This window comes from Chionomys nivalis, chromosome 14 (genome assembly GCF_950005125.1).
Source record: "Chionomys nivalis chromosome 14, mChiNiv1.1, whole genome shotgun sequence".
Lineage (NCBI taxonomy): Eukaryota > Metazoa > Chordata > Mammalia > Rodentia > Cricetidae > Chionomys > Chionomys nivalis.
This window is the reverse complement of record NC_080099.1, coordinates 21,231,439-21,245,006: the sequence shown is the minus strand read 5'-3', so window position 1 is coordinate 21,245,006 and position 13,568 is coordinate 21,231,439. Positions and strand designations below refer to the sequence as shown.

Genomic DNA, 13,568 nt, shown 5'->3' with positions numbered 1-13,568 from the left:
ACCTTTTTCTGACCACTGCAGACACCATTACATACATGGCATATACAAACCACCACCACTGCCGCCACCACCAACACCGAAGCCACCACCACCACCAACAACAACAACCCAACTTAGAAAACCATTGTACAGCTGGAAAGCGCAGCTCAATGGTGAGCGTTTGCCTAGCCCTGGATTTAAACCCCAGCACTACAAATAAACAAACACAAAATATACACAAAACTGCATGGACATAAAGCTATCTATACTTTACAAATATTTTACTAAAGCATTTATTTTTTTAAACAAAAATATACATTAAATCTCAGATTTACAGCATATAGAAATAATTTATGATTTGCATTTCAAAATTATTAATATTGCACCCAACAGTGTAAGTCTTTGACACATATGCATTGTCAACCTTTCCCACCATTCGAAAAAGCTGAAAGTGACAAAATTACACAAGCTAAATTTTCTGTAAAAAAGAGAAAAAAACATACAATTCTTCTTATTTACAAGGTAAAGTTGTAAACTTTCAAAAATTTACCTCCATAGGATAGGCATACATTCTTTCATCATACCTAGATAAAGCATTATAAAATTACAATCAAATTTCCCTGTCCTGTGTACAGAAGATGAACTACACACATGTTTTCCTCTTGGGAATTCACAGGCCGATATGGACATTAGCAAGGGGCAAAAATCGCCTCCTGCAACCCATCTACATCTTCCCTAGAGCAGGGGAACTGCTTTGTGAAAAGTACAAAATGAGAAGTCGTCTCTGGAAAAAAAAATAAGTTCCCTTTTCAAGGGCATTTTCCTTATTTACCTAAGGGTTTTTCAAAATAAAAAAAATACTGTTCTTTTGTCTTAGACATAAGACAGATGCCAGCGTGAGGATTCTAAAAGACTGGCATACAATATTTTGTAGGAAGGGGGTACACAAACATTTTCTTTTTAATGGAGAATTCTATAAAATAGTCCCACTGGGTGGTGGCGGCGCACGCCTTCAATCCCAGCACTCTGGAGACACAGGCAGGCAGATCTCTTTGAGTTCGAGGCCAGCCTGGTCTACAAGAGCTAGTTCTAGGACAGCTAGGACTGTTAAACAGAGAAACCCCCATCTGCGGGGCGGCGGTGTGTGTCCCCAAATATATTGTCAATGCCTTCTGGGCTTTTGGTTTGTTTGTTTAAACATTATCTGTTTTGAACAGGAGACCTCTCTTTCACTTCCAAGAAACACAGGGGAGAGTTCCCTAGCCTCCCCACCAGGTACATCCAAGCTCCAGACCTGGGGATAGACAATGTACAGAGCTCACACTAGAGAACCAAGCAATGGAATCATTCATGTAAATGCGTACATACAGTCTCATAATGTTTTAAATAAATTTATAGTTTTTGTGTTGGGCTGGCTGCATCCATAGTTATCCTTGGCTGGATGCAGCCACAGGCAGCCGTTTGAAGACACTTTATAGACTGGGTACGTATGTCGCTCTCACCTGTGGTATGTAGTAGTAGGAACTTCAAGACCTGATGACAAAGTGTGTCTGCCCTCTAATGTATCCAGTGGCTCCTAAGAGCTAAAGCGGTATTGTCTTCCAAAGGAAACCTACAGCTAATTTTTCAGTGGGCACCTTCCTATTCTTTTCCAAATAGTTAACTTTAATTGGTTCATAATTGTGCATATGTGTGGGACACCATGTGATATTTTTCTTTTTTTTCTTCTTTTTTTTGGTACTGAGATAGGACTTAAGACCCTGGATTTACCAACAAGCCACAAGGTAGCCTGCCATGGGGCATGTGTATATTGTACAATGTTGACACCAGGGTTTTTCCATTTCTTCAAACAGTATTACTTGTTTGAATGGAAACATTCAAATCCCTGTTATCTAGCATTTCAGGAACATATGTTCCATTATCATTACCCATAATCCTTTACTGCACAACAAACGTCACAATTTATTTCTCTTATCCAAATGGAACTTACTTAATATTAGTTGATAATGTCTTCAGCTTTTAAAAATCAATTTTGGAAAAATTAATGTATGGAGTCAAACCACTTGGTACTGCAGGGAAATGCTAAAACATGAAATAGTAAAAATATGGAATGTGTTATTTAGCCTGGTGGTGAATCGAAGCCAGAATGAAACTTTGCATTTGAACATTCAATTAAGGAAACTCGTTTCCAATTTTATAACTGGGTGTAAAGCAACAGGAAGCCAATCACCAGCTCTGAAAAAGTCACTAAACCACTTCGTGTCAGGGGATACACGTTACGAATCTTTTGTTACTGCACTCATAAATTAAAAACAATTTTTGTTTTAAACAAAGTGACGAGCAGCAGGAAGTGCACCAGAGACATCATGCTCGAGGCCACAGTGTCATTGTAATTTTATAGTGCAGTAGCATCTTTTGAGTAGAAATTGTCCTCGATTGAGCCTGGATTCAGACGTTCCCTTTGAATCTCAGCAGACATAATTGGCTGAACAACAGGTGATCTCTTGGCTTTGCTATTGCTTAACAGCTCAGCCCTAGACGTTTATTATAAAGGTCATTGTCCTTGGTAGCTCTGTGACAAACTCAGTTTGTCTGTTAGTTCTTTAAAAAGGTCCTGAGTCTTGAATTAAAAAAAAAAAAAAAAAGGACATTTCACCAGTGCTCAGCTCTCCACTGTGCGCCTGTACTCAGCGGTGCCTTCTGCGATAATGGCATCCAGGGGCGAGCGCTTCTTGCGGATGCTGCGGCCTGAGGAGATGAGGTCCGCGTAGCCTCTCTGGTGAGAGAAGGCATAGGCCGAGCGCCTGGAAGATGCTCCCCTCCGGAACACGTTCTGTGGCCGTTTCCACTGCTCTTCAGCCTTCAATCGCTTCCGATGTTTCTGGATCTGGATAAAGGAAACCATGAAAAGAAAGGTCTGAGAAACGAGGACTCCTGGCCAATAGGAAATGGACAGAGGCTAGCCCAGTCAAGAGGCTGCACAAACAAACGTCCCTGCTCTGTAGAATAACTAGACATGGAAGAACGCGGGAGGTTGGGGACTGCTTCTATCATCTTGCAGGTAGAAACTGGAAAACTACAGCCAGGCTTGGGAGCCCATGAATTTAATCCCTGTATTCAAAAGGAGGTCAGCCTGGTCTACATCGCAAGTTCCAGGAAAACCAAGTCCCTCACTTTTCCTAAGTTAGTGGTTAGTTTCTGTCAATTTGACACAATCTAGAGTCATCTGAGAAGAAATGATAATTAGGAAAATGCCTCCATCAGATTGACCTGTAAGCAAATCTACAGGGGCGTTTTCTTGATTAATTGTTGATATGGGAGGGCCCAGCCCACTGTGAGAAATGATCCTGGGTAGTGTCAGGAAGCAGGCTGAGCAAGCCCTGAAGAAGCCACCAATGAGCAGCACTCCTCCCCAGGGTCTGCTTTAGTTTCTAGCTCCAGGTTCCTGCTTGAGCTTATGTCCTGACTTCCCCAGGGGATAGACAGTAACCTAGGTAGGAGCTGTAAGCTGAAATAAACCTGTCCTCCCCTCCCCAAGTTGCTTTTGGTCATCATGTTTATCAGAGCAATAGAAAACAATAGAACAACAGTCTTTGGAGTCCCAAGGCAGACTGGTATGTATTGAAGACAAATCTCTACAGGTTTTCTCTGCATGTCACTACATACCGTGTGTGTATGTGTACGTGTGTGCGTGTGCACCTGCATGTGTGTGTACATACACATGGCTATGGAGGCTAGAGAGGGATGTCTGATGTCTTCCTCAATCGCTTCCACCTTCATTTTTGATTTCTCATGGAACCAATTCTGGAGCTCACAGGTTTGGCTACATTGGCTGATCAGTAAGTCCCAGGAATCCTCCTGTCTCCACTTCCCCAGCTCCAGCATTACAGGTGCAGGGCGCCAGGCGAGGTTGTTTGTGTGTGTGCTGCAATCCAGACTCAAATCCTCATGCTCGCCCTGCAAGCACGTTGCCTACCCAGTCCCAGGCTCCTCTCTTGTTTGCTGGACACTGTGGATTGTCCGTTCTGGGCATTGAAGGAGGCTTACCCAACACCCACGTCTTCCCTTTCTACAGGTCGCTGATTTATGCAGCTGAGTACTCCTCCCCCTATGGTAGCATCCTTCATAAGACAAGGAGCTTTCTTCCTTGCTGGGTTAGTTCAATGAAACATGCAACCTAATTCTGACCAATGAGATCTGAGAAAAGTGTGTGTTAGGAGTTCGCAGGGTCCTGATGGGAAGGATGGAAGTCTCCTCTATTCCTCTGTCTATTGATGGGTCACATGTGATGCCAGGAAGTGCCAAGGTCATCTTCTAGCACAAGATAAAACTGATACTGAAGACATTCCCCCCAGGAGAGTTATGGGAGAGCAGCATTAAATAGCTCAACCAACTGCGCCTGAAGTCTGCTGGTTGTTATGCAAGGGGAGGGGACATGTTCTTTTTGAGACATCAATTGTATCATAGGAGATGATATTTTGCTTTAAGTAATGGGGGTGGGGGAACCCAACTCATTTGCACGGCAAGATGTTAAGATAATTGTAAAACGGAAGGGGCGAAACACGCTACGATGTATGGACAAATGCATGAAGGTTCACTCTCCTTCAAGATGGAATTAAAGAGATATAGTAAAACAATAAAAGTCTGATCAGACTTTCCACGAACTGAGAAACCTGCAGGAAAGGTAGGATTGGGAAATGCTTTAGTTCCTGGAAGGGGCTATCACGTAGGAGGAGACCAGGTCTGTATCTTTATATACCTTATCACTTTCTGATGGCCAGATGGTCATTGATAAGAAGCGGATGGCGACAACAGGCAGTAAGCACACTGCGACGGTCAGAATGATGGTCAGCCAAATATACGGCTGTCTCAGGGCATTGGACGCAGTGCCTGGAAAGAACATGACAATGACTCACAGGGGCACTTTATCCTGAGGACATAGTTTGCCTTCCATGCAGCAGGCTGTCTAGGGCAGCATTTTATAACCAGATAAAGCAGCTCCACAAACTGCTCCAGAAACGGACATTTTTCTGTTTTCTGTTTTTGTTTTTGAGACAGGGTCTTCCCCTGGAGCCTTCAGCGTGCCAAGATTGCAGGTGTGATCCACCACACCCAAACATGAATACATAGCAAAGCCAAGTAAAAAGAGTCAGTTGTTTAGTACAAGTAGATAAACAGGAACAAAATGGGGAAGATGTTTTTGTTAACGCTGCACTAATAAACAATGGGAAGTTAGAGCTGGGATCTAACTCACAGGTAGAGCATGCGCTGAGCAGGTCCAGGCTCTGGGGTCATTTGGCAGTAGAGATTTAAAAAAAAAAAAAAAAGTTAAAGCGGTTTCTAGCTTCTAGCTTTTGCCGGAAATTCCAATATTTGTCCCAAATATTGGCACTCCACAGTGTTTTATATAGGCCATGCCGTCAATCTCCTCTGAGCAGTGGGAATAGCCATCTGAACCACATCAGGAAACTGAGTTGAGAACTTAGCAAATCTGCCAGGAAAACACAACTACTCACTGCAGCCCCAAGACCGAAACCCGCTGTACGACCGGAGTCAGGCTTTATCAGGCTTTATCCACAGGAACTGGTGACTTGCTGTCTAGGCTTCTACATCAGACGTAGCAATCTGATTTTATAGTATGTATACTTCCCCAACAGCAAATATCTAGAGCCAAATTTATCACAATGCTTTCTGTATTCACATGAGTTTATAAAACTAATTTTTCAAATTTGAACTCTTACTTTTTAAAATCAGCACACAAAATATCACTATGGCATTTTTGAAACAAAGTGTGTTTTAGTAGTCTCCCTTTCCTTACCACCCCATTATTATTATTAATTTTCCACAAAAACCTCCCCCCATCTTTTGCTCACTCATTACAATGTATCCTTTTGTCCATCCTCCACCCTTCTTTGTCATCTATTTTACAGCCTCTCTTATTCTCCTTTCTAGTTTTTAAAGTCTTATTCATATTTATGCATATGTACACACAATTATTGTTTTTATTTTATTTTAATTTTATTAAGAATTTTAAAAAGACAATCTTTTTTCATTTTACCTAGCTATCTCTGTTCCCACTCCCTCCTCTCCTCATGCTCCACCCTTCTTCCCATCCCCCATCCGCTCCTCAGAAAGGGTAAGGCTTCCCAAGGGGAGTCAACAGAATCTGACACTTCACTTCCAGGCAGGATCAAGGCCCTCCCCCATGTATCTAGGCTGAGCAAGGTATCCCTCCAAAAAGAATGTGCTCCTAGATGCCAGTTCAATAAATCCTGGCCCTGATCATTGTTTTTAAAATACTAAATATAAATTAGATATAAAATACTTAATATAGGAATATTCTAAGTAAGCATCAAAAGAGTAAGAAAAAAAAATCATGAAAACTAGCCTGGTGGTGGTGGCACATGCCTTTAATCCTAGCACTGGGAGGCAGAGGCAGGTGGATCTCTGTGAGTTCAAGACCAGCCTGGTCTACAGAGTGAATTCCAGGACAGCCAGGACTGTTACACAGCGAAACCCTGCCTTGAAAAACAAAACAAAAAAAATCATGAAAACTCCACCCAGAAATGAAAAGGTTACCATAGCAAAAATCCTTTATGACCCAACAACTGGCCATAAAATCCCAATCTTCTATTTAGAAACGAGTTATGGGGATCTTTTGTTCATCATAAATCCAAACTATTTGAGAATCTCACAAACTCCAGCTCATGTTTATTTTTATGTTTGTGAAATTTACATCAGTGGGGAGTCTATCATTTGCTAATTTCCCATGTTTTAAAAATTTAAGTTTCATTAATACGCTGAGAATTTTATGCAATGTATTTTGATTATATTCAAACTCCACTCCTATTCCCAGATCAATTTCCCTTCTTATTCTTTCCTTTTCTCTTTTTTTCTTAATAATCCACTGAGTCTGTTTAGTGTTACCCATATGCACAACAGTGGGTCATTTACTACAGCATGGCAGATCTACCAGAAGTGACATTGTTAAGAAGAATGACTCTCTTTCCCTCAGGCGCCACCGACTATCACCTGTTACCTGTCAAAGACAGAGAGCTACTGAACCCTTTCCCACTCTGGGCTGAAACACCCACTGGCTTGACCTTGGGCAGGAACCAGAGCTCTGTGAGTTCTCATGAGCACAGCAGGTCCCATTAGATCCAGAAGACACCGTGTTCCTCCCTGACCTCTGGACCCTTTTTTAAAAAAAAAAAAAATTCTATTTATTTTTAAATCTTACACATATGGGTATCTTGCCTGCCTGTGCACTATGTGCATGTCTGGTAGCGTTGGAAGCCAGAAGAGGGCATCAGATTCCCTGGAGCTAGAATTACAGATGGTTGTGAGCCACCATGTGGGTACTGGGAGTCAAACCCGGGTCATCTGGAAGAGCAACCAGTGTTCTTAACTGCTGAGCTATCTCTCCAGCCCCAACCTCTGGAGCTTAAACCATATGTTTTATATAGGTATAATCCTTGGTCCTATAGCATTTGTTTATCGTTCACTGAACTGTTGATCATATTTCCAAAGATGGACCCAGCTTTTGAGTTCTAGGTTTCCATGGTATTACTATTTTGTCATTTGATTTGCTAATTTAATATTCTTACATCTTTGACTTATTTCTACCCACCCTTTTAAAAAATAATTAAAACTGTCATAGCAATGTAGTTTTTGTATAAAGAACCTTAAAGTAGAAATATCTGGTCAAAATGCAGAGTTTTATAATTCGTTGTGCTTTTTAACCTTAAAGCTATCTAATTTAACAGATGCGCAGTTATGTCTTAATATGACTTTAACCTGCTTAGGGCCCTTCCAAACAGCCGCTTCTGTTGAATTCCTGTTAGAGCAAAAGTGCATGCTTTATGTACTTTTGTACTTACCCAGTCATTATATCAGAATGTAACCTAATGATGTCAGTCTATGCTTGCTTTTGGAATCTGAGATACCAACCTGTGAACTGAAACGCAGATGGGAAGAGAACGTGTATCCCGGCGCTATGGAAATCAAACATGATGCCGAAGTACAGTGCGATGCTTCCAAAAATTGAAAACGCGTTCACGAAGGTCCAGTAAGAAGTATCCAAGCCAATCTGTCAGGAAAGCAAAGAAAAACAGAGCACTCATTTGGGGAATGTGGCCGGGGGGTGGGGTGGGGAGAGGATCTAAGAATTCTGAAAACGGAATTTGGCAACTTGGGTATGATTTGGTTTGAATAGTCAACAACCCGAAACCAAACCATACTTGGTTTAAGCAAGAAAGAGGAACAATGCAAAGACGAGAGATGGAAGGAACATTCTTATTTTTTTATTTTAAAGTGACAGAGGTTAAGTACAGGTAACAACAGATATAGGATATGGTCAAGGGAAGGCACACACCTGGAAATTGACCGTTATTACTAGAGCTGAGGCCACTGTGACGGCGAAGGACTGGTAGTCTGAAGGTGCCTCTCCATCCTGTCCCACCGTTTGTAGGTAAGCGCCAAGGGGTATGAAGAAGAGGACCAAGGATGTTAAGACCCCATGCAGCAAACTGACGAAGAACTTCCTGTAGTTGAATAGTGTGTCCCTCTGTCCCACCACATACAACCCAGGAAACTGGAGGCTCAGTTTGTCACTCACATCCTTAAAGAGAAAACAAAATTAGAATGATGTGTCGTCTATTGGGTCAAAGATGTTGGTGTGTCGCAATTTGTATCTTGCATCTCACAAAGAACTGCCACTTGCCCTTGTGCTTTAGGAAGGCAAGCAGGAAGCCAGAACAGTATTTCTGTGTGCAGAGGTCAATCAGGCAGCTTTAACTCACCAGTATTTGATGTTTACAGAGAGTAGCTATGGGGCATTATCACAGTTCTAGCAAAGACAATCAATTAGTAATGTCAAGAAATATGTGGAGAGTATTCTTTAACCCCCTGAGATAATGTATTTGTATTATTAAAAATCTAGAGAAGGAATATTCACATAGAAACTGATAAAATAACCCTAAATTATTCCTATTTATTTATCATTAATTATCCATTTCCTAAGAACTGCCTGTCAGATAAAACATGATTTAAGAATTAAATACATCAACTTTGGAAAGTGTTAAAACTTTACTGTTTAAATCAATAAGTTATCGATAAAAAAGCATGCTGGATTCTCAGGCACCTGAACAGCCAGATGTCTGAGAGGAACATATAAGCACTCTTGCTCACAATGAATTACAGAAATTCTTTTCTTAACAGAACATAAAGCAGTCATTGCTGCTTGCTAGGTGAACTAGGGTTGACTCAGGGTGAGTAAAGTCAGAAGAATGCATTAATGTGTGTGCTGTCCTCTCCCTGGCAGCAGACAGGGTCTGTCCAGAGCAGCCCAGTCCCTGGTTCCTACCTGGTCAAGCAGCCCCATGAGGAGTACAGGTAAGCTGGAGTAGAGCACATTGTACAGGGTGATAAACCAGTCCTCGTACGCCGTCTGCAAAGGGAAGATAGAGGCTGTGTGCCATGCACAAAGACAGACTTCAGGTCTGCCTTTCCATGCAGGGTTGCCCCTTGCCAAGTTGGAACCCTATCTTGAAGAGAAAGCACCCCTCAGCTACCCCTGTACCAGTTTGTCTATGCAGTGGGTAGCATGGCAGACCTTTCCATAGCAACAATGCCCTCCTCTCCTCTCCTTCAATGTGCGCATGGGAACACTACAAGGAGGTCTTGCTAGAAGACTCTATTCTGACAGATAATACTTGAAAAAGCAGTGTTCATTTAAAAAATATTTTATGTTTTAAATTATGTGCTACATATGTGCATATATTTACGGGTATGAGCACATGTGTGGAGGTGCCCACAAATGCCAGAAGAGGGCTTCGGCTCCTCTGGGATGGGAGTTACAGGTAGTGTGAGCCACCTGACATGGGATTGGGAACCAAATTCTGGTCCTCTGCATGAATAGTTTCTACTCTTAACCTTGAGCCATCTCTCCAGCCATGTTTATCAGTTTTGTACTCCCTGGTTAGTCAACCAGAATGCTGAAACTCCACTGGAATATTTAAAACTTTTTAATACTTAGCAAAGAATACCAAAACCAAACTAGTTTAGGAGGGCTGGCAAGGCGGCTCAGCAGGAGAAGGCCCCTTGCCACAAAAGCCTGGTAACCTGAATTTGATCCCCAGAACCCAAGTAAAGATGCAAAAAGAGAACTGACTCTACAGTTGTTTTTCTGACCTCTACACGTGCACTGTGGCACATGTGCACCTATACACACAGAGAAGCAATCAGTGAATAAAATGTTCAAAAGAACTAGCATTTTGTCAATGCAAAAGTTCTACCGAGCAAAGAGCCTTAAAGGAATAATGCTCCATTACCTGTGCCGAGTAGCCGTTGAAGAAGGAGTACCAGAAATGAACTAAAGTAAACGCAAAGTTCTTGTAAAAGAAGTAGCGTAGGAACTTGCACATCCTTATGTAAGACCACCGGCCATGGACCAGCAGCAACCTCTGCAGGTATCTGAACTGAGCAAAAGAATAGTCACTGGACATGACAGCTTGCATTCCTTCTTGTCCACTTATTCCAACACCAATGTGGGCAGCTGTGGGGCAGAGGGAAAAGAAACGGTGGGTTAGACTCTGCTTTTAAGCCAAGGCATTGAGCAATTTAAAGACATTCCAGAGCAAAACAAAAACAATAGCCCTTGCACACCATTCCCCACCTCCAGCTCCTGATTCCAATCCAAAGTCAGAGGGAGGAGTATGTTAGACCAAACACAGATGGGACTTCATAAATGCTTGTGATAGGATCTCAGGTGGGTGGTGAATTCCATTTGGATTATCTGCCCAATGCATCAGGCATCTCTTCCACCCACAGGGTGAGCCCCAGGCACCCTTATGGGCCACAGAGGAGCCAACTGTACGTCACTTATGTAGATACTGCAGAACAAGCCCTGTCAACCCCATTCTCCTTTTGTTGTAAGTAGAGAAGGCAGGAAAGCCACTTGACATGCTTCCCCCAATGGCTGCAGTTGGTCTCATTGGGATTGCAGCCCTCTGTCCAGATCCGGCCACAACATGGAAACTGAGGTGACCTGGAGCCTAGATTTCCTTCCCTTTCTGATATTTCTACAGCAGAGTTCATGTCCATTTTTCAGCTCCGAGATATTGATAGGCAAAGGCTTCTCAATTGAGAAGCTCTTCAGAGAGATCTAAAAGCTAGAAGCTCCTCTAGTGCGTGGTCCAGAGGCTAGAGACTCAGTCTAGAAACTTCTTCAGTACATTAAAAGCTTTTGAAGGCACCTCTAAGCCCGTATTAACAGGTTCTATTTTCTGTACTGAACCTTAGCTGATAGAAAACTGAGATTTGGACCAATCTAGCTCTCTCATTGAGATCCTGGAATTAACACTGAGCTGCACTGGTGTCTAGAATTTTACCATGTAAATTATATTAGTGTGGAATGGATTTATTTTTTTCTGAAGGTCTCTGAGAGAGTAAGACAGACATATAGGCAAGCAGTCAGACTGACAGGCATTGGGCTCCCCATGCAATTTTAGGTACTGATTCCAGTGTCTTTCTGAAGCCTGGCTTCTTATCCAGGGTGAAATATCTATACATGGTTTTGTTTGCTTGTTTGTTTTAATTGACTTTATTTTGAGATTTTGCACCATATAGCTCATATGCTTGTCTCTAACTCACTTTGTAGCTAACGATGGCTTTGAACTCCCAATCTACCTGCCTCTACCTCTTGGTGGAGCTCTGTTCTACCATGTCTGGTTTATGTGCTGTTGTGGATGTCACAGGGCTTTGTGTATGACAGGCAAGGATTCTACAGACTGACTACATTTTCAACCCCTTTATATAGTTTTTAATGAATTCTTTTCTTAAGTCAGCTTTGTCTTCTAACGTTCCTAATCAACATAATTTTAATTGATGCTTTCTTCAATGTTCAAAGGCCTACTGTGGCTTTAAGACACACACACACACACACACACACACAAGCACATACACACTGCAGAGGAAAAAGTTTCCAGAACTTTGTTACTCCATCTAATAGCCATTAAGTACATTTATCAGTAATGTTCAGGTCTAAAATGAACATAAACAACGACAGTGGAGTCTTTTAGAGAAAATGTGTCGGAGAACACAAACCATCACTCCAACCTCTAGAAGTGACTTCACAATCTACAGTTTCCAAAGAGAAAGAAGCTTTGAAAATCCATCCCCAATATTGAGCCCAAAGTATGAAAATTTAAAACCTAACTATAAAAAATTATTCAGGGGCTGGAGAGATGGCTCAGCGGTTAAGAGCATTGCCTGCTCTTCCAAAGGTCCTGAGTTCAATTCCCAGCAACCACATGGTGCCTCACAACCATCTATAATGAGGTCTGGTGCCCTCTTCTGGCCTGCAGACATACACACAGACAGAATATTGTATGCATAACAAATAAATAAATTAAAAAAAAATTATTCAGGTCTATGTTTTCAATCATACTTTGTATCTCTAACAGAAAGGAGGGAAGGGCATGGGAGAGCATAGGAGGGGAGAAAACTAAGAATAATTACTCTCATTTAGTGATTTACAACCCTTTTGAAAACACAGAATCAGTGCTTACAAACAGTTGGGGTTGCCAAACTGCCTTCCTAGCAAACCATGGCCTCCCCTGTCTGTGCCCAGGCTACAGAGAGAAATGTTGAGATTCCCAGTGGGCTGCTAAGACCCGGGGAAGAGGCACTCTGTCCTCTACCTTGGTCTCCAACTTTTCCATGGAGCAGTGTGTGAAAACCAACATTGGCACAGCTCACAGGGTAGCTGAGGACAGTGACTCCTAAGGCAACACTGCTTCCCCCTAAAATCTAAACACAGAACCTAGTACTGTTGTTTTGCTAAAAGATCATGTTGTCAAATTGCCTTCTAAACAATTATGTTCATTCCACAGACTGGTACTGTGCTCAACAGCCTTGGTTAGAGGCATATTTGGTTTGGTTTTGCAGTGGGCAGGCAGCTGTCTGTGCAGAGACTCATAACTGGTCAAAGTGCTGAGAATCGGTGATTGTTGAGTACTCTGCTCTAAACGGAACATCTATATTGACACCCATAGGAAACACTGTGGAAAGACAAGGCAGGAAGAATGTAAGAGCCGGGGGATGGGCAGGAGTTCTGTGGCATTCTGCCTTCAAGATACAACATTGCTGTTACATTCATGGCCTCACAGGGGCTGGGGTCACCTGCATAAGACCTGTACAAGATGAGGGCAGTCAGCAAATTCAGTACTGGTCGGGGAGGGGCTGGAGAGGTCTCCCCCCAATTCATGGAGCTATTGCCAGCTGGCTGATGGCTGATGGGAGTTGGGGGAGTAAGTTTTCTTTAGGGGTGTGGCTTCTGGTAGGTCACTGGACCTAAGTTTTCATGAAATCCCAAATGTGGTCTAACCCTCACTAGTAAACACACCTTCATAATTCCTCCAAACTGATTACCTCCTAAGGCTTTCTGCCTTTATTTCATCTCTCACAACTTATGTGTGAGTATTCTCGGGGTCTAAGGCCAAGAAGAGGCAGCCCTCATTCAGCTCGTGTGAAACATCCTCGGGCACAAGGCAGGGAAAGGGCAGCCTGAGAAAGAGTGGAATTTTTGC

General features: G+C 42.5%; 1 protein-coding gene across 1 annotated transcript in view; it reads right to left on the bottom strand.

Moving 5' to 3' along the window:
* Positions 1–311: 311 nt before the first annotated feature.
* Atp8b1 (ATPase phospholipid transporting 8B1) overlaps positions 312–13,568 on the bottom strand; it is a 112,029-nt gene continuing 98,772 nt past the window's right edge. Inside the window, exons 23-28 of the mRNA XM_057789239.1 lie at positions 10,311–10,534; positions 9,344–9,427; positions 8,354–8,599; positions 7,930–8,068; positions 4,739–4,869; positions 312–2,866 (exon numbers count right to left, since the gene is read on the bottom strand). Of these exons, the coding sequence (XP_057645222.1) occupies positions 2,642–2,866; positions 4,739–4,869; positions 7,930–8,068; positions 8,354–8,599; positions 9,344–9,427; positions 10,311–10,534 (1,049 nt within the window). The 3' untranslated portion in view covers positions 312–2,641. The remainder of the gene's footprint in view (positions 2,867–4,738; positions 4,870–7,929; positions 8,069–8,353; positions 8,600–9,343; positions 9,428–10,310; positions 10,535–13,568) is intronic.